The sequence below is a fragment of the Bombus fervidus genome, chromosome 12, assembly GCF_041682495.2.
Source record: "Bombus fervidus isolate BK054 chromosome 12, iyBomFerv1, whole genome shotgun sequence".
Lineage (NCBI taxonomy): Eukaryota > Metazoa > Arthropoda > Insecta > Hymenoptera > Apidae > Bombus > Bombus fervidus.
In genome coordinates, this window is record NC_091528.1 from 2,302,615 (window position 1) to 2,325,261 (window position 22,647).

Here is a 22,647-nt window from a genome sequence, read left to right on the forward strand (position 1 = left end):
ACCTTGAAACGTATGTACATTGGAGATTTCCAAAATTAATTGATTAATTGCACACGAAAACCAAGAAGCTTTAGAAAATCGTATAATCTTAACTAACAATGTTTTTCGTTTAAGTTTTGAGTCTCTCATCCCTCGTAAAATTTTCAGCCTTGCATATCATGATGGACACAATGGCTAGGACGGTGATTTTACTGTCTCGCGGCCAGCAGCTGTGTTAGCCAGACAACAACTTCGCCCTGCTCCAAGATGCCTCGACGGTAAATGACGTGACGTTATAAAGCCGACAATTCCGTGAAAATGTCTGACGGACAATGGGTACGTACGGCTGATGAAGAGGACAGCTGGTGCGTGTACAAGCAATTATTTTCATCGGTAGAAGGGCAGACGCGTGAACGAGATCGTCTCTGTGCCCGCCATTATTGTTTTTTCTAAGGGAAATTTATTCATTATCACCCCTTTTCTCTTTGCATGAAATTTGAATTTTAAATTGGACCAAAAAGATTGGAAATTAAATAATTATGCAACTCCTATTTTTTGGTGAATTGTATTTTTACACGCACGAAATGTAATAATTTATATAAATATAATAATGTTATGCGATAGCGACAAATACTAGAAAAATAAATGAAAATAAAATATCAAAATGCATTAGGATTGTAGAAACACGAATTAAAAATAAAATCTGATGCAGGTGTGTAACGTAGCAAGAAACATTTGTTTGAAAATTTAGTAGAACGCTCTATATGAGAAACGGGACGGCCAGACTAGCAGATTTTTAAATTCTGACAGTATCTAAATATCATGTCCGCGAAATGAGCAACACTCAAACGGTAAGAGTACCAGTTCCAAAAGTTTTCCCCATTGGAAACATTACTGAAATTCAACAACGTGGAACATGGATTTTTTAAAATAATTCAAAACCATTTTCAAGTGGATTTCAATTCAGATAGGATTTCGTTGAAACATTTTACTCGCGTTTAAACGTTTTCACACACCGAAAATAGTGAAAGCGACCAATGCCAATAATATTACGCGCATTTTTTTACACCTTAATGAAACTCACATTCGAAATTCGAAAAAAAACACACAGTATTTATTAATAATATTTAGACAATAAACCATATTAACGGGAAGAATATCATATTCCAAGATTGTATGCGATTTTACATAATATATGTATGAAATGTCTCGCTTTGTTTCTAAAATTATTGAAAAATCGATAGCACGCTACCATATGCACCACTCCATCGTCATTTCTTATGTATTGTAGAATATACGAATTTTAATATTGCACGATATGCTCCTGCAAATGTCACGTTTTATAGCTAGAAAGTTCTGAATTTGTATTAATAATATGTTATATACCTACATATTCCCTACGGAACATTCGATGTGAAAAATATTAATTTTATAACTTGTAATATTATCTTTGATAAAAGAATTACACGTTAAAATCGCAAGTAGTAGTCAATTTATCTTAATAAGCAAACGTAATAATTCGTGAAGTACCTACTAGAAATATTTTTCGATGCAAGAACCGCGAATAAGAACTATTAGGTTGTCTGAAAAGTTTCTTTCGTTTCATAAGGTGATAATAGATGAACAACAATTTCTGTTTGCTATTATTTTACTGAATTGGGTATGATCCATTCTGTTCTATTTCTATTATTATATTCGTGCATAATTCGATAAACCAATATAAAAGGAAAAACATTATGCGTCTATTATTTTCTTATAAAACGAAAGAAACTTTTCGGACAACTTAGTACAAAAAGAAAAGAAAAGAAAAAAAAGAAGAACGGAAATTTGAAATCGGAATTTACGTCAATTAAAGACACTACATAATAAATCTTACTGAATATTTCCAAACAAGCCAACACTGCGTTTGTCTATTGGCTTGAAAGAGTAGCGGACAACATGGGGGCGTATTTCAACGGAACCGTACTATATTTGTCAAACGACGGGACGAAAATTTTTCGAAGCGACCGTTTCGGCCATCGTCGAAAAATGATCGTCGTTATTCCTTTCAATTTGCTGCGAAACTAAAAAATAGCGACAACGAGGCAGCAGTCAGACTCAGTAGTCGCACAATCCCGCATTTTGTCGCATGTTTCGGCAAATTTTAAATGTCACGCGAGAACCGCCGGAAAATTCATTCTCTACGCGAGAAATATTGCAACGAAAAACGGGTGGATCGTTAAATTTTAACAATCACGGTTTACTGCCGTTTTATATTAGCGACTATCGCGCAAGCTGAGGACAGAGACCGTGTTTCGTGCAACCAACCAAACACGCTCTATGTCCCTCCAAAGTTTAGGGTCTAAACAATCGGTGTCCCTCGGTCCACTTTGCTTGCGGACTTTAACCAGTTGCCAGAGTTGACTGGCTCGTTTTCTTCGGCCGGCAGATCGTGAAACCAGATGACGCGATACGAGATGTCACGGTTTCCCTACAGAAACCTGCGGAATTTTGCCTTCCCCAGGGACATTGTCCTTAAAGCAACGAACAACCTGTTTTATCAGCTCTCATTGGTGGAAAAGCGTTATCAAAGTAATATTTGCAGCTTCTTGGATTCCGAGAAAGTAATTCAATACCAGAGAATTATAGTGGCATATTAAAACGAACAATGAAGGCGATAATAAAATTTCTAACGATAAAGAATTTTTTGATTCTTCGTGTTAATTCGATCGTGCTATCTTTCACTTCTAATTAGTCCGCTCCATTAACCATAAATATATCTTTCTAATAAAATACTCCATCAGCGCCATTGATCAACGCTCTTACGTGACTCTCTCCCCAAAAAAGGTATAAAACTTCCAATCTCTAATCTTTTGTTCCTAAAAGGTGGTAAGTCATGTCATAGTTGCTGCTAAAATATTCACGCTAACATCTCTTTGTTACGTACACTTTTATATTTCACTTTACCGATATAGCTAAAATTCTAGTAAAAATTTAATAAACCGAAGTATATACCTTTCTATATCACTTCCTTTTCACTCACCGTTTGGATATCGAACACGTTTTATCGAGGAATCGAATAATAACAATGTACATACGTTATTTCCCTTCTAGGAAATACGACCGTGGTTCCCCCTATCATCCATCCTTCTCTGTCCTTTCCTCGAACTTCGTTTGAGAGAACCTCCCAAATGCTCGGCGAATTTTGCGAAAATCGATATATAATCGAAATTCCGTCAGAAAACGCGATGGAGAAATAAACAAGTCTAGGAACAAAGCGATTCTAATACATCCAGCGTTTTTCCGACAAAAAGCGTCAGCTTAATCAGTCTAAACGCTAAACAATCGCGAGTGCAAGCGGATTAGCCGGCGATTATCGTTGTTTCATTTCCGGGTGACGCGTTTCTCGTCGAGCTGAGAGGTTCTCGCAATTTCATGGTCACGTACGTCGCGTAAAACACTGTTTCAGCACGTCGCCAAACGAGGAGCATGACGCGAAGAGCAGAGGCCAGTTAGATCGAGTTTAGCATTTGTTTGGCGCTGTTCTTAAGGCGATCTCATGGTTCGAGCCAGCGACGGCGACAGGATCAAGCGGTCGCCCTTCGAATGAAATGCGACTTCTCCGTTTACGTGGAAGATTTATGCGCGACCCGCGACCAACTTCCTCGTCCGTGATGCGATCTGCAGGCTTAGGCTAGCTGCCAAGTCTCGCGCGACATTACAGATTTTTGGAACAGACCGAAGAAGAACGCCATTTTTCATCCGGCAGACCGACACAATCGACACTCTCTAACCCAATTTTCCACTAGAATCTACGAATTTCCTCGTGTGATAACTTTCTACTTATTATTCGCGTTTTTTTTGCACTCCTACGGTGTATTGTACACTCCTAATGTGTATGTCTTTATTACAGACGTTCACGCGAAATCTGATCTTCAAATTTGGATAAGAAGGACTTTAATGTGATTCTATCTTTTTTCTCCGTAATGATTATAACCGGTTCTTCTACTAGTATTTGATAATGTTACTTGCCATTATCAAATAGCAGCGACAGAAATATCCAAACTGGATCTTGTTATGTTTCATATCAATACCGTGTATATTAGCTTACATTGTTTCGAAAACTGAATTTTAATACGCTGACTAGCATGGTAGTTCCATCGATGGGCGGAATTAACTTGAATAAACAACATGTTCGATAGAATATTCGATACCTTTAATGTTACAGCGATAATTTAAAATATTTCTTAGATTTACAGCATTCATCAGTAAACGTGTTAATAATATGTAGTTAGAGAAAGTATGTTCACATACCAATCGTTGCCAGTTTTGGTTACATTCTGTCGTTTGCGTCCGGTTTGATGGGGTTTTGGTTCGGCCACCATGTTGACATCTGAAAGAAAAATGATAAAAATACATTATAGCATTGTGCAATAATATATTAAATATTTCCGCGGAGAAAAGAGAAAAACAGAAGCATCAAATATTTGCTTAAAACGTGTATATAGGATTTATAATTTCATAAATTTTAACTCAGCTTTATTTAAGTTTCAAGTCTAATGTATTAAAAATAATCAGAATTCACTTAAAACGCTATGCTAAATACCGTGTGCAGCACGGTCGTTTATCGTAAAAAGAGAAGCAATTGTCCCGCGTGTAACAGTAGAATCGCGATAGAAATCTGTCTCCTGGCTTAATAGCCAGCTTAAATTAATAAAGCGGACGGCTGCAAAGGGGCTTAACGTGTCCGCAAACAGTTATTAATTTCGTCCCTTTGCGGTGCGTTTCTGTATCGTACTAGATACCACTAAGGTGGATAATGGATGCTCGTTCGAGTGATCAGAACAGTTGAGCCGTTGTGTCAGCGAATTATCCATTCTTCCTGTCTTTGCCCGGAAAAAAATGAGGAAAGACTATTCTCTGCGTTGTACTGAATAGGCTTCGCGGATTTCGTTCTTGGACACGTTTCCCATTGCGTTCGATATGGAACTGGAAGCAGCTTATGCGAATTACTTCTGAATGAACCGATGATTCATGAAATTATCGAGGATATCTAAAGATCTATCTTAATCCACCTTAAACCTAACATCGTCTGGTCAATATATCGATCGTTGGCTTAATTATAATCCTTACGAGGTGTGCTTCGATTGGAAAATATTTCAAGTTTATCAGAACAACTTTTCAGAGGTTGTTTTATCCTTTTCAAGTAGCTAACTCGAGATTGAATAAAAATAAGAATTTCCGTGATCGTATGATATGATTAAATGTACATGCTTGTATAATGTCTTCAGTTAACTACTATATTTTCTTTGATTAAAAATACGTTCGCAGTATTGTGTAAGCAATTTTCGCGGATTCTCGAACATTAACCACAATTTCTGACTACCTCTCTATTATCGAAAATAATGATTTCCCGCTGACAAAGAGCACAAACATAATCTTAGATAGGGTACGAAGCCAGCTGACTCCAGTGGGTGTGTAGCCAGTGCGAAACACGACACAGACCCATCCTTTGTGTAACCTAACCAAACACGTCGTACAGATAGAACCACGAGGGTGTACACATAATTTACTATAGCTAAAAGTCAGTTCGATTATGATGGCTACTTGTATATATTGTATATATTGGCTACTTGTATAACGGGGAAACTGTTCGCATGCCAGTCAACCTAAATGATTTGTTCACTTTTATGACACCTTGAAACAAAACGACACGTTGACTACAAATCTATCACAAAAATGTACCGATGATTATGTATGTGGCTTAAGTGGAGAGTCTAAAAAGAACGAGCTTATCACTCATTTTGCGTTTATTTACATTACAATAATCCGAAACCATCTTTGCAAAGTAGTAGAAATTGAACTGTTGGATCGAGTTGATTGTTACGTCGTTAAAGAGAACGTTTGTTCGTTCAAGGCAAAACTAAATATTTAGGAACGGAAAATATATGACTTATAATTATAATATGACTTAGAATATTTTCATGATCACCTGTAAAAATATCTAATTTCTGTGATGCGTAATGTTATGGTTAACAATTTTCTTAAATCTCGAGAGGAAAAGTAATTGGATTATAGAAAAAAAAATGGTACGAGCTAATACTAACATTTGAAGGGATGAATTTTTCATGAGAATCGTTCATAGTCTCCTAATTATAGTTACGGAGTAGTATTCACAGACGTTCCAACTATGGAATATTAATGTTTGAATAATTTCTGTTTTCTGCGTGGTCGTAAACTAATCTCTATGGTAGCATGTATTTACTTGTGCCGTTGTTTACCGAGTGCATACAACGCCCGAACGTTGCAAATGCAATACACAAATGTGTATTAAATCAGAATATTCGTTAGCAGTTGATGTGGAATTAATGTAAATGAACAAGTTAATATTAGTTGACACACGTTCTACGTAAAATAACGCAATAAACGTATGTATTAATATACTACCTACTGTAAAGGTATTACCTACACTAATTAGAGGCGAATGAACTACACGACAACATTTACTTTAACAATACCTAAACTATTTCCTGTCTTTATCTTAACATTAATTTCAACCAATACATTATTACAAATCCCAATCGATTTCGACGTTAGAAATATCCAGACACTATGATCGATTCGATTAATTAACAATTCGCGCATGATAGTGAAATACACATTTTTCTAAGAAAAATAATTCGACTAAAAAGAAATGGTAAGTTTCGATGAATTCTACGACTAGTTGGATTTCTTTCAGTAACGTTCGTACGGGCGTAAACCTTGGCTCTCAACGCGTATCGAGCTCGAAGAAATTAGAATTGGCTAACGTTAAAACAGCTAGACAGCCTGATAAGAATTATCTCAGCGACGTTCTCAGAGTTACCTAAAACAGACTGGCGTCGGCGACTGAGAAAGGCGCTTAACTTCCGCGAATGTTTCACCAAACGAGCTGCCATAATCTTGGTTAAATATCCAGCCTGTATCCTATTTCCTTCTCCACGTCGTTCCCGAATGCCAGATTTTGCTTCCAGTTGACTTTTCCAACTGTGCAATCTGCGATATGCATAAAAATGCCATTCAGCCGCCAGGTTCCAACTCTGCCCGTATGAATGACCGTTTCATCGAATGAAATTATTTCGACTAGTCCTCTCTATCTCTGGAACTGCCGCGGAATATAAATGTGACGAATAATATAAATCTGTTGAACTTTGCTCTGGAACCGATATGCTATTTGCAGAAATAGAGAATATTTTAAAAAGAAATCAAACGCTTTCATGCTAACAATAACGTATGTATATTTGAACTTGCGTGATTTTAGGTTGTAGAGCCCGCTCAAAATTATAGAGCGTTTATTGACTCTGAGGAATATGAGAATTTCTTTTTAAACATGGGTTTCGATGCAACTTTTATATTAAATGTCCTCCAATCACCTAATTAATACAATACCGTACGAACCACCAGTAATTCATAACGATACATAGATGTAAAATTTTCAACATTTAAACGTTAAAACACAAAAAGATTCACATAATTGATGCAGAGAAATATTTACTTGATCGTTCCTTCACTGGATGATGAAATCGTAAAGTATAAATCGTAATTTTAAAAATATAGAATAACATTATAATCTTTCATCTTTTCTTGATTAAGTCAGGCTGAATTACTGTTTTAAAAATATTTTCTGTACCATCTTATTCTAAAGTATCCGAACGAAGAAAGAATATCGTAAAAAAGATTGAAAAACATTCGAACGATTTTTCCAAAAGAACTAAACAGCCGTCAGTGTATCAGTTTTACAACAAATACGGATTACAGACTATCTCGTAGAGTTCCGAGAAATCAACACGTGTATTGTTGGTCGCGTACGCGCGTTATCCGCATCACAGTCGTTTCCATCGCCGTCGTCGTCGTCGTCGTCGTCGTTGTCGTTGTCGTCGAAACACGGTAAAGTTTGCTCGATGGTGAATCGTGCTTGCGATGGAAACCGAGAGGCTACAAACGCCTGGGTGCGGAGGCGGAAGTCGAGTATCGATGTCATCTGCAAGCACGGTTGAAGGGTGATGCCGGCTCCTATATCGCGTTGCGAATTGTTCTTCGAACTAACCGCGGCAGCTGCATCTGTAACCGGCAGCTACGGTAATGGAATATGACAACGCGAGCTGCATAATGATCAGCCGCTTCCCTGCCTCCGAACTTTCTAATAAAACGACCATTGTCGCTGACGTTTGCCCCGTTACGAAGCTGCATGGCCATGAAACGACAACAATCCAGTCAGGGGGAACCACGACAACGAGTGACCGTGGCTCGTCGATGCGTAACTGTTGTCTTCCTTCGACCAGCCACCCTGTTTTATCCGTCAATTTGACCAATTAAGATTTATACGTAGTATAATGAAGCTACTCCTATCAGACAAAAGGAGGATGGTTAAAAAGATCCTTTGTATTCCTTTGGGCATCTAAAATTCTAATAAGGCGTCATTCTATGATTTTTCAGGTACGAAAGTACAACCATTTATTGCAATTGTGATGGAAAAGTTATAAAAAATGCAGATCAAGTCGATGGTTATTAATTAACAATTTGAGCGATATGTTTTTACATACTATAGAAATACTGACTTTCCTTTGCAAAACAGCGTTTGAGTTTTTGCATTTAATACATTCATTTGGAAGTTATGATCATTCAAAATGAAAAAGCTTCAATTTCCCTTTCGTGACTTCGCCAACTTTTCATCAATTTTTTCTAACTTCCCCATCATATGTGTCATCAATTTTAACTGACGATACGTTCGTTCTTATAGGATAACGCCTTATTAGGATTTTCGGCGTCCGAAGATACGAATTTGGCACTTTTTGATCATTCTCCTTTGCCTATATTGATGCTTTCTACACAAGGGTATTACAGGTTTCTTCCGCAAAAAGATGGTAGCATACTCTACGAGTAAAAATAAGACTTCATTCATAATCCACGTTGTATCTGGGCTTATTATCTATTCTATATGTTTGGGGAAAATTTCATAGCGAAAGCTGATGCATAATACGTGCTCGTTCTATGGCCAGACAGACAGGCAAAGCTCGAGAGGTTTTGGATCGAATGAAGAGAGAGAAATTTGTAGCAGATATAACTAGTGAGTTTGCCGTCTGAGCGACGGGATATAATGCGATACGGTGTTGGTAAGTTGTCTCGCGGTGTTAATACGTTAATTAGAATTTCGCTAATTAATACTTCCAGAAAGCGATTCAAAGCGGCGCGCCTGACTCGCGCGCCATGTTCTAACCACCGGCAATAAATGCATGCTACGATGTAATTTGGGGATTGAGATACGATTTACAGTAAGCATTAAAGAGTCTATATTCCGGGTCAAATTGTATCATCGAGGGTGATAATATTATCAATGTGATCGGATTGTTTTCCAGAAGACGCTTTTAACGATACATTCAGAAAGTTTGTTCAAGATATTGTTTTTTTTCATAAAGTTTCGGAGTTAACGGTTTCGCGTTTTTCATAAATTGTCTTACAGATGAAAAGCTACTAGTGTATAATCAGCTGATTTGTGTTTTATAAAAATTATGTTTCAGAATTTCAGTCGTTTTATGGAAAAAGATTTATTATTATTGGTATTTTGTAACGACTCAAAAAATTTCCCTAACATTGTTAGCTCAATTGTAGAAGGGAGACCACTGGCAACAATTTTTATTTAATAAGCAAACAGCATGGCCATTAACGTACGAGATCGTTTCCTGCTCATTTTGAAAAATATCATTCCTGGTGTTTTACGCCGTTTCCCACTACCACTTGACGATTCTTCAGCTATTCAATGGCCGCGATAAAACGAACGAGTGTAATGTAACAAATCGCAACGTTCGTCATGCTGTCCGCTACGTGACGAGAATGAGAATTCGAGGTGAAAATAACTGACAGTTCTCTGACCGATATGGCTGGATAAAATTGCACCGCAAATTGCCGAGTTGTTTCGAGTAGATAATCCGGTAATTGGAATGTTGCCAATTAATGCAGCTTCGCAGACGAGAGTAAAATGATGATTCATGCGACGCGTAGCGGATGTGACAAGTCAACTTTTCCAGATAAGAGTAATCCAGGTGCGTGAATTTCACGGGGAAACCGTGATTTCACGCCCGAAATTCACTTTAGGAATAATTTTTTCTCTATTAACATAGAGTGTATTATAGAACGAATATCAATGGAGAGTATCGAGGAACGAAACGCATAAATTTTTATAAAAAAAAGAATTGACAATTTCAGGTTGGCTTAAAAACTGTCTAATGACAAAATCAATTATTATTGCAATTTATCGCAATTTCTTTATTATTTCACGCAATTTATTGTATAGGTTTTGAAGCGATTCCAAGTTTGAAATTAGAAATTTATATGCATTTCATAAAGAACGGGTCGAATCACTTTATGAACAATGCGCTTCTGTCATGAAAATGAAAGTTATTTTCCTACGTAGCCGAATATGCATAAGTGAAATCGCATATAACATACTGAAAGTTCGATTCGCGAATAAAATAGTGAAATATATTCTACTTTATTTTCGATTACTCGAAGCATTAAAGTCTTCAACAACACATTAAAGTCAAAGCGCATTGAACGCATGATAGTTCAGGAAGAAGGAATAGACTGAAAGAAGCGCCAGACCAATTAGCAGTTCGCATTCTATTAGATGGGTGATCGTTTCGTGAAATACGACCTTCGTTGTTAAGCTTCATTAAAATTAGAAATGATTCTTTGAGACAGGCTAACGGTGAAGCGTGTGCATTATGCGACAGACGTTAAGGTATGGCGTGAAAAGGAGGTGGTAAAGTTGAAGAATGTATGCAAGTTGCGACTGCAAGATTTAACGAGGAAACTGATGCAACTTCTATTAGACCGTAGACTGGTGATGTGCATATGTTTCTGAAGGTTGGTGAAAATTGAGCTTTGTCCCAACCCTAGTTACATGGTAATTCAGTTTCTTCCATGGTACGTTTCAAAAATATGCGAAGAATTCTAATATACATGAAAGAGGGATGCAAACTTTCGCTATAAGTATTCTTTGCTCCTGCTTGAGGTGGTTGTATTCTTTAGAACTTTCAGCTTGACTAGCGGGAGTTTTCAAAAGACATCTTTGTTTGATTGGAAAACTTTGATAATCGAGATGTGATGAAAAATGTATAAATTTAATTATTGGAGAGAATATTCGAGCAAGGAAAATAATATATTTTAATAGAAAGCAACCTTCAGAGATTACAATTTTTACAGTACAAAATCTACGAAATAAATGGATCGATATTTAATAGAAACTATTTTAACGAGATTTCCTGTTTTATCCATTTAGTTGCGAATTATTTATTTCGAACAAAGGGAAAGATGTTCGTGTCTTAAAATATCAAATGACCTGTTGCTTTTACATCTCCTGATATTTCTCGAGGAGTCTACGCGTGAATGCAAATAATACCAGTAAACGACACGAAATGTTAATCGTCACGTTTTCATAAAGACAAACGGACTGAGTTATAAGCTGCTTATGGTCATTACAGGCAGAAAGGCCAGGAAGAAAAATGAAAGTGAAGTGGAGGAAGCCATTAATGTTTGCTCTGCTTTGAGGGTAGCAAGTGTCACGAGAGTGTGGCGCAATTTAAGCAAATTAAGGGGAAAAATCGTGCTTGTTCTTCTTTAAGGTAATATCGATCAACACCGGTCTGAATAAGCAGATTGCCAATCTTTTATCGTTATTAAATAAATAATTATTTTACAACGGGAGTTCTTCGTTCCACTGTTACACAAATTTCTACGTGAAATTATTATCTGACAAACGGCACGAGGAATTTACGTTATACATTGATAAATAACATTTTCCTACAGCGTCAAAAGCATGAGGTAATTGATAATAATCCTACAGCGTCATTTTATTAAACAAACATTCCACAAAAACCCTTAATACCGGGCAAGCAGAGCCTATATCATTTGAACGTTTAATATTTATCATTCGTTCATTATGTAGTATTTCACGTTTAATCTGCATCGTTTATCACTCATAATATTTTAATACCACTTTTAGAATTCGTCTATCCACGATATATTTTATAGCCAAAAATTCGAAAGGAGATGAGAACCCTGACTAATCGAATTACCAAACCCTCGAATAACTCAAATATTTCGTTGTATTAATATTTTGTACTCCATTGACAATAACGGGAAAATTTTTTATCGTATTGTCTTCGCAATAAATGAATTTTATTAAAAAATATGGAGAAAGGAAGAATATTACTGTTGAAATTTACAACTTCTGCCATTTCAAAATAAAACTCTTTGTTTCAAAGCGTTTTATTGCAAAAGCGTGCCTGAGTAGAGAGGATTAGAAATAATCATTCCGTACTATAAATTGTAAATTTGCAAACAGGTGGAGAAAATAATAAAAAAGAATTCCATTAACCTGTCGCGTTTATTATTAATTACCACTACCATATTTTTTTCACTATTTTCCACTGTGCCTCTCCGTATCGAGAGATTAATATTCGAAATATTAATTACCATTATTTATTACCTCGCAAATGACGCATTTCATGCGATATTACTCCGACAACCTCTTCACAATTATAACCCTTCCTGCTACAGAGAGCTCAGGCTCGTTCACGAAATTCATAGAACTGCTCCGGCGTTTCTCTGTGCACGTGCACACAGAAACTCACGGCTGTTCGGAGCGTTTCAACAAAGTTTCGTACCAGCCAGTCCAAGCTTCCTCCCCTGATCAGCTCATCAGACACGCACTACGATATATCTAACCGCGACACGATAGTGTTTCCCTCGTTTCCCTACACTTTTTCCTACGAGGCTTTATCCTTCTGGCCCCTTTAATTGCACCTCATTATTTATAACGGTAGTTAGAAGTTGTTTCGTCTTTTCCGTGAACGGTGCGCGTACGTACGTGGTAGCCATCGTGTTTTATGCCGTGAAACGGAAGCTTCGTTTCGTGATAAGCGGATGTTAAAACGTGGATTTATCGTGAACACATGTTAATCCTTTGTCGGTGAAAACTCTCGCGAACGGAAGCCTCCGAACTTTTTACCCTCCTTCCACATCCCTTAACTATGACTATCGTATTTTCAATGATATTTATATCATGCGATAGGTCTTTCTGTAGTAATTTTGTTTACACGCCGATAGAAAGTCGCTGAGAGGTGGCTGACTATGTCAGATCTTTTCTACTAGCAGTAGGTCCGAGATTACGTATTATCTCGGATTAAACAGAAAGTTCGTTCCGCTTTTCGCAGCGAGATGGATCTAAGTTTAAACAACGGTTATCAACCTCAATTTAATTGACCTAACCTGGTATTGTTGATTAATTAACTTTCAATTGTACAACTCATTGTAGAAAATAAAACTTGGCCTGGCACAAATTCAAACGTAGTTGACCAAGACAACGCGAAACCACACGTGTCAATTGTCACACGATAAAAATTGGTGCAACTTGTATGGGATGTTCTACCTCATCTATCATATTCTCCTGATCTTGCACGCTCAAGCTATCATTTATTCCGCTCGTTACAAAACTATCTCAACAATTATTTTCAATTTGGAACTTATCTGTGGAAGATTGCAATTTTATCGCACAGCAGTTGAAACATTTCAAGTCGTTATTTTCGACAATCTGAATTATATAGGAATCGTTAATTTGGCAAATAAATCTGATTAGAAATTATATCCCAATAGCTAAGTCCTGCTGAATTTTCAATGACATTGCTAAACGTATCTCTCAAGTTATTGGAAGCATCCAATTTCCAATTGCTCTTTTAATAATATTTTCTTTCAAACATTGACGAACATCCACGATATTAATTACGATTAATTTTTAATTCTCAAAAACCAATCTCCTAGGTCCTTTACGATAGCAAATTTGCCATTCCTGTATCAGAAAATGGTACTTACCATTTCAGAAAATATTAATTGAACAATTTCGTTAATTAGACAACTCGTCAAGTTTCAGCAGACTAATATTATTTAGTCACAACAAACGGCATAGATCAGTGGCAAGAGACGTATATACGGAAGCGAAACCTTGTACGGAAGTCCTGTTGCGAGAACGACGTTTTTGACGTTTGCACGGTTGCGGCTAACACCGGTGCGGTCTTCGTGCACAGTTTGAGAATGACTTGGCGGCTATCATCGCGTAAACTGACGAGCGACATGAATATCCGAGTTGTTAATACTAGAAATGCTAGAAATCCGCGACAGGATAACCGCTTAGCTGGACTGGTAATTAAAATCAAACATGCGAAATTTGGATCGCCTGAAATAATATGATTGCTTGCTTTAAATGTGATTTTACGTTCGGTAGTAGAATCTTGAAATGGCTAAACCATTTTAAACCAACGTTCAATTAAATTACGTGTCTTTAACCCTATCGAAGTTTCACGTTTACAATATTTAAATTCAACCAACGATTTGCGATATAATTAATTATTAAAAACCAAGGGGAAATATTTTCAAATTATGAATTTATTCATAATATCTTATATATCCATAATATCTTCAAATAGATTTCAAATAGACAGTAAAATATGGGCAGTAAAATTCAAAGAGAAAGTCCAACTTTATAAACGAAAACGGTTATCCAGTTTTCCAGACCATCGAAGCTTTAGAAACCGCCATGCAAGATCAAAGATCTCCGTAAAATGTTCGGATTTCGACGAAGGCACGCAACGAAAACACCTTCCACCCGAGGAATCGTAGGAAACCATGGAACGCAGCTTAATTCTTTCCTTTCCACTTCTTTAGTTCGTAGGTACTTTTTTCTCGCATTTAAGCATCGTCTCGTGATCAGTTCGAGAAGGATACAGGCAGAGTAAGAGAAAAGTAAAGAACAGTTGGAAGAAAGAAGAGGGTTGTAACTGCGTGGTAAGGGCCACTGAAAGCGGCGCATTCAAACGAACTGTATTGAACGGTAGCTACGTTTCTAGCTACTTCAACGGAACAGGGTCCTTTTATATGCGTATCGTGCTTGCCTGAATTCGTTGGTCAATCCGTCTGCGCGGATGTACCAGTTTGCCACCCTTATGTCTGAGCTTCTCTCGAGCTTTCCCTGCGCCCTGTATAAAGGTAACCTGTTAAATAAGTATTTCTCTCTCCTCTGTTCCACCGCCTGGTGCCTTTTGTTCGTTTTATTAAATGCCGGCGACTTGTTAAATAAAGATATTTTGTCGAGAAACATGTCGATAAAAGGAGTTGCGCCAGTCGCCAAGAAAACGGTACTTGGAAGTCGGAAGGGTGCAACTAGTCTTGATTACCGTGGAACGATAACGAGCAAGGAAATTGAGCTCTAAAGGTGTTTACGAAGAACTCTAGAATTCTACGACTGTGTCCCAATGGTTTTCAATTTGAAATAGATTCCTGGTATTTTTTCGATATTATTAGCATGTCACTATTTCGGTGGTTTAGCCTTAATTCATCCAGCAATGTAATAGGGAAAATCTAATATCGTTGGTACCGTTAATATTTCCGTCTTGGTTTGATTAAAAAGGTGGAAAAGTTAGCGGCGAAAGGAATAATTCACGAAAACCAGCGGAAATTACATCGAAGAAAAAGCGGAAACCGGCACTTTCGCCCTATTTACGTTTCATCATTTTGCTTCAAGATTGAACTGACCCGCTCAAATAACTTCCCTTCGCAGCTGTGTTCCGCGGAAGCGCAAGATCTGAGCGTGAAATCCTGTTCAAATTACACGGCATAAACCGCAACGCCGAATCCCTCTAATTTCCACGACAGAAAAACCTGTCGGAATGAGCTACATGCGAACCCTCTTTCTCGTTAATTAATCCCTCCGTGACTTACGAATAATCATACCATCTGCCCCAAGACAGACATCGTTTCTCTGCGTCTCTGCCGCGACCCCGGCTACGCTGTTACTTCATTTCGTACCTAACGCACAGTTACCTACACACTCCGATGTGGCTACCTTTGAATATGCAGATTCCATTTTCACCGGTTTCCCAACGACGACGTCGAGATCCTGCCGAGATCGTTCCGAATGATTTTAATTAGCCGGCTAATATTGTACCAAGCCTATTTCCGTGCTGCTAGAGATTTCTTCTAACAAAGTAGGAGTAAAAGTAAAGGAGGAGAAGAAGAAAATGCATAAAAAGAAAAAGAAGAAAAGAACGAAAGAGAAGAGAAACGACCCAGAAGGTAGAGGACAAAGAATGGAAAATGCAGAGGGAAAGGAAGAAGAATGGTAAGGAGAGGGTAGAGTGTACGAATAAAGGGATGAAGATAGGAAGAAGGGAAAGGAGATCGTAGTTGTCTGAATGCTGCGGCTAAAGGGCGGTTCTTAGCCTCTTAACCGCTCTAACGTGGAAAAGCACGACTACTTCGGCGCTACAGGCAAAGTTTACCTCGCTAATTCAGCCATAGCCTCGGCGTAGAAAATGCTGAAAGGGAGTAAATTTGACCGTGGATGTAAGGTGTGTGTGTGTGTGTGTGTGTGTGTGTGTGTGTGTGTGTGTGTGTGTGTGTGTGTGTGTGTGTGTGTGTGTGTACGCGCACGTACTCGTGCGTCCGTCTCGCCCCCTTGAACGTAGCCGGGCTCATTGACTGCACCATGTCGACGAAATGTATTTTAGTTTGGCGTATAATTAACGAAGCAAGTGTTATAAGCACCTGCGCGCTACCTACGGAAATTTTCGTGAACAAAACACGTGATTGGGTTCTTTGATGTTGCGTCTGTTGAATAGAGACCCCGTCCCCCTCGCCGCTACGTTCGGACGAGCTTTAAGCGGTAGCAGCCAGTAGCAACGAACCAACGGAGCCAAAAGAATTAAAGGATTTCTGCGCTTTTAAATGGCGTATTTAAAACTGATGAAAGCCACCCCCTCCGGGCCCTTGCTCAATGGATATTCACTGTTATCGCGGTAGAACAGTTTTTTTTTTCTCCCCGACTTCCCTCTCCTGCTCTCGTAAATCTGATCAAATGGATTGCATATTTTGTGAAAAAGTATTTAAAATTGAACCGACAACTGCGCTGAATACTGCAAGTATCACTTTTTACGTAACAGAGAACGTCGTGTTTCCGAAACCATTGCTTTATCCTTCCTATTTCTTCTTTCTTCCTGGTTTTTCCTCGTTTCTCCTTGCTTCCCAGAGTACGCAGCATTTTCATCCACACGAGCATATCGCGAAACACGTGCGTCGCGTCGTTTCGTTACAAAACGCGTTTTCCATCGCTGTACTCTTAATTACCTAGCCTGTTACGTTCTTTACATTCAAAGGGAATATTGTTAATCAAATTACATGTTGAAGCGGAGCAAAGAATAAGCATTTAAACAGCGCTACCGATACGTTTTGAAACAAGTAAATTCCACTTTATTGTAATTTCAGTTCCCTACATTTTATTCGATTTTCGTTCGTTCATCAGAACCTTTAACCCTAACTACATTTTTCAGCACGTACAAAAGTTGTTGGGCTAAGAAATCCAGACCAACGATCATCTACCCAAAATACTTAACAGTCCTAACCATCATGGAACTTGGGGAAGCGCACAATCATGGCAATCTCTTATCAAGTGGACAAGCATCTACACAGACGAGGCTCGTGCGCATATAATCGCAGTAGCAGCGCGCGTGACTACCGCCTTTTGTAACTGCCAACGAGCCAATCTAAGTGACGAACGGCTGTGTACGGCCTCGCGACCTCATACCGCACCGCCATAATCATTTCATACACAATAGTCTCGCGTCCTTCGCGAGGGGTGCAAAGAGGGGAACCGGTTGCCTCGTGGCGAGAGTAATGGCCGTAATTTGTACCTACTCCCGCATTCCAGGGCAGCCGGTGCACACGTGATCCGTAAATTTACGCACGTGCGTAGCCCGCCTCGATTCTTCGACACCCCGGCGGGGTCACCACCTTCGATATATCGTGGAAATATCGAGCGTAGATCAATAGGAAACAGGACGAGAATAGATTACACAGGAAACACAACGAATTTCAAGGAATTACATTCGTAGGTGGCAACAGTTCTGAAGCGAATATCATAGTAAATCAAACTTCAGTTGCTTTTTAGCAAATTAATTATCCATAGGATTCATACGTGGATCTAAGATTACTTCGTAACAAAATCTGTAAGATTATGAGCTTTTCTACAAATACGTATTCTAGTCGGAAAGTTACATAACCAGCGTACATCATCCATGACAGTAGCAAAGCTGTAAAGCTGCTCGAGCTTAAATTTACCATTACTGTCGGCTATTCAACAAGATAGTTACTGGATAAAAAACCATTTACTTGCCAAATGCCATTCCGCCATGGTGAGTGTACGTGAAAAGATTCTCAACAGTCTACCAAAGATGTCTTGTTCACGCAAGTTCTAGTTACATTCGTTTCCGTTTGAATTTAAATGCGACGAATATTTAAACGCGTGCAATCACTTATTCTTGATTCGTGCTTAAGTTAAGCGCCAAACTCCGCTCAGTCCTCTGACTGAAACCGATGTGACCGAGCATAAATAATTCGACTTCTCCAACTCGGGAAGTGTTTTCGATGGCCTGAATCGATATCTTGAATCGATGCTTCTAATGAGATTCAACTTTTTGTACAAAAAGGTTTCCGTTTTAATTAGTCGATCGATACATTTCGTATTTCGCTGTTAATAAACTGGTATAAATAATTATTATTAACATAGTATTAATTATGATAAATATCAGTAATTAGCTACTCCAGGAGAAGACACAATAACATTTTTTGAAATTTAACAATCTAGTAATTTTCATAATTACTCTTTTCGCAAAATCTCTGTATAAAATGTGGAATATGCAAAGAATCTACATTTTTATCTTTAAAAGATATCCATGGTCGATTGAAAATTTTTATCGTAGACTCTCGAATTTTTTATTCCTGGCAAATTGATTGGATCGTCGAGTGGGAATCGCAATATAAGACACCCGATATTTCGTGCGATTTTTGCATTCTCCGACAGATGATATAAAACAAATCGGTATGCGAGTTAACGAAACAAGAAAGGAAGCAATACACGTTGGAAACGGCAGTGTGAGATATGAGATACGAACCTATAAACCCTTGACGTCGAAAGATAATATTGACATAACTTATGGGTCCGGGTAAATAAATAGAATAATGGAAACCAAGTGAAAAAAGCTGCACTTCGAGTGAATCGGGATGGTCGAGGATGGAGATTGCAAATGGCATGGATGACAATCGAATTCTGTATGAAAAACGATTTTTCTCACATAAGGAAATGAAACCATCTATCCCATCCCTGTATCTACCCAGGAAAAACTTCAAAATATGCTTCAATTATTATTTTGCTTCTACTTTCTTCTTCTTCTGCTTGTTTACATTGATACTTTGCTTGTAAAAATACTAAACCTTTATATTTATAAACTATTGTAAGTTAACTGATATACGCAGTTGTACAATGCATTCCCATCAGAAGGTAATTCCAATCAGAAAACAAATCAAAACGAGATGAAATATCCAAATAAATGGGAGCATCGCCTTGTGAGCTCTTTATACGAAAATATTAGTAACCAACGAGTGATATTTGTGCATCGCGGAAAGTTTGGAACCTGAAGCGACTTTCTGGGGCATCAAGCCACTTTCGCGTTATGCAATATTAATGTCGCTGCGTCATTTTAAAATATAAACACTTTGCAATGTCTGAATAATTCATGGAACAACATTTGTTATCTGTTCCGCTTATCATAACGTTTGAGCTGCACTCGATATTACTCCTCTGTCTTTAATTTCTTCGAGCTGGTCAATGGCATCGATCACCGGTACAGTGAAAAATGTCATTCGGTTTCAATCCCAATCACAATTTCAAAATATATTTGATTCATCAAATTCTTCTCTACGAACGATATAAAATTAATAATTTCCGATATGAGAAATTACGTTTGGTACGAGAGGAAACAATTTCGAACACAACTAACATCAGTCTGATACAATTCACCGCCGTATGCATATATGTATATTGTAACCAAGACTGAAATAATTTATTTATCGTTATCTTGTAACGGCTAACAAATGAACGAGGATTATATTTAAAAACGCAAAGAATTTGCGGTACGTTGTCAAAGGGAGACATCCGTACAAAGGACGTTTAATGTCAGTAACAGGCAATTGTTTTTCTTATGCTGGGACACAATGGCGAACATTGTGCTTTTTTTTCGATTTGCTCGACAAGAATTTTCGTGGCGAATTAAATTGCCAGGAATAAAGAAACGTCTGTCCAATGGGCTTTGTTACAGCAAACTTCTATAACGCTGTCCTGTATGGCAGGATACGTGCAAAGGTTTCCCAAACTTTTCGCCCGTTGGTCGCCCTCGAAGCGAAAAGTTATTATTCCAATCAATTTCTCCCGAGCAGTAACACACAAGCTGTTTAAAGTTCGGTGAAACGAGGTGAATCTACAAAGTCGATGGCGCGAGAACGCGTACGGCGTACGGCGTACGGCTAATCTAACTTCAACAAATCTTTCGCACGTAACCGGAAAACCGACTTTCCCTGTCACGCTCTGCGGCTTTTCAAAAATATTTCCACATGTTACCCGACCTTCCTGCCAACCTTCTTCCGCGAATTTAATTTTCTCGTTTTTAGAAATTGAAATCGTATTAATGAACGACGTTAAAAAAATTAGGAACGAGAAAAAGTGGGATATTCCGTAAAATAAATGATCTAACTTTTAAAATACAAATGTTATGAAATATATAAATCCATATTTAGAATCCGCAGAGAAAATTTTTTAAATTTCAAAGCGAGAAAAAAGCAACGCGTGCATATTCTGAATAGAAAAGTCTGTTGGTTTGGTTTACATGAAACTTGTACACTAAACTCTTTAATCCGAAGACTAAACTCGGTTGAAATTTCAACAGTGAGGGAGGATCTTTTATGCAAACAAAACGGAAGTGGCGAAAATTTAGTGGACCAAATGGGAAAATCGCAAGAGATCGAGGAATACGCCAAGCGTAAATCCTTGCACGCTTCTATAACAAATAGCGTCTTCCTTTTTTTCCAACAGGAACTTTTCATTTTTTTTTCATACTAACAAAAAAGGTAGGTTATAAATCATGGATAAGTGGAAACCTTGTAACAAGAGCAGCTAAAATGTACGAGAAAAAGAGAGAAGGTAGGAAAAAATGCGAAAAAGCAGGACAAAAAGTTTTGGATTTACTGTAAAAGTTCCGCTAAGTTGTAGATATATAGTGTGTACGGCAAAGGAGAGTAAATAGATACAAAACTTGAAGCCAAAAAATAGGAAAAGAAAATGTGGTTGAATAGGAAGAAGCTTTTAAAAAACGAGTAGATTCTGAATTTATATTTTTTCGTACGTCGAGAATTTTCAGTACCTGTATATCTTATAAATATAAAAGTTAAAGGTCTCGTTTATAACTTCAAAAGTAATCTTTACAGCTAACTCTTACAATAGAGTTCTCTGACAACATTAAGTAATCCATTAATTTTCACTTATAAATTCAAATCTAAATCAGAATGCTGGAATTCAGGGCGGATTTTATCTCTAAAATCACTAGCAGCAGTGTAGTCTCAAATACGAAACACCTCGAGAAACGTTCGAAGGAAGTATCGAACGTGATAGGTTTGCAATTACAGTTTGGAGAAGGAATAGGGGCACGTGTCGCATTTCGTGGAGACAAAATAAATCAGACGAGGATAGGAACGGCAGGTTCGGCAGGAAAATCGGGCAAAACGATTGGAAAATCGTAACCTGTACACGAGGGAATGCGCAAGCACGGTATATCGGCCACTTATTCCAAAGATGATTTAGCTTCACCACAGTGACACAGGCCTTCGGAAGGAATAAAAGAAGCGAGTTATGGTAGTGTCATGGCGGCAGGGCTAGGGACTCGAGCGTACGTAGACGTAATTACATGGAAAAAATTCTAGTCAGGCCCTAGTCGAGCGTTCTCGTTGTTGAGTTAGAGTCGCGGTGTATGGCGTGCCTGGACTTAGAAATTGGTCAGGCCAATCAGCCAATCACGTGACCGCATTGCCTTTTCCTTCAGGATCCGTCCTATCGAAATCTCGACGGGACAATCAGGAATCACCAGCACGCTCCTGCCAAATTGCGTGGCACTTTTAAATATTAACCCTGTCTGCTGGCTGATCGAAGAAAACCACCCTCGAATACTATTTCAAGCGGAAGTAACGTATAGCCGAGATACACGTTCGATCTACTGGGACCTCGATCTGCTGAACATTCGAAACATTGTCCCCCCTGAAGATTTATCGTGGCTAGTGCTTGGGTTCGGTGATAGGAGTGGATTTCGCTGTCTTCTCTTTCCCTCGTAGAAGTGAGTTTTCGCGATAAAAAAAATTGTGTACACGCTGGAGGAAGTCTTTGTTCCTTCCCTCGGAGTACACACTCCGGTGATTTAATTTTTAATTTCATTTTTGGAGCATTGATCGATCAGGTGATTTTTATTATTAGTCACGTTTAGTCGAAAGGCTCCTATAAAAAAAAAAAAGAGCGCAATGTGTTTAATCGCAAAATATGGAACGTATTGGCTCGGTTTCGAATAATTGTTCCATAAACTTTCGTAGAAAACAATAGAACACTGAGAACAAACGTTTGCCTTCAAAGCACGATTGAATCAATGAATATTCTCTAGCTGTATTAACACAACACACAGGACGACATTATGCAGAACAATTCTGCGTTTTGGGGAACAACAGCAACGA

General features: G+C 38.1%; 1 protein-coding gene across 3 annotated transcripts in view; it reads right to left on the reverse strand.

The window, feature by feature from the left end:
• LOC139992606 (uncharacterized) overlaps nucleotides 1-22,647 on the reverse strand; it is a 248,876-nt gene that overhangs the window by 51,827 nt on the left and 174,402 nt on the right. For all 3 annotated transcript variants that reach the window (XM_072013566.1, XM_072013563.1, XM_072013565.1), the window contains one exon: nucleotides 4,273-4,351. In XM_072013566.1, the coding sequence (XP_071869667.1) occupies nucleotides 4,273-4,351 (79 nt within the window). The remainder of the gene's footprint in view (nucleotides 1-4,272; nucleotides 4,352-22,647) is intronic.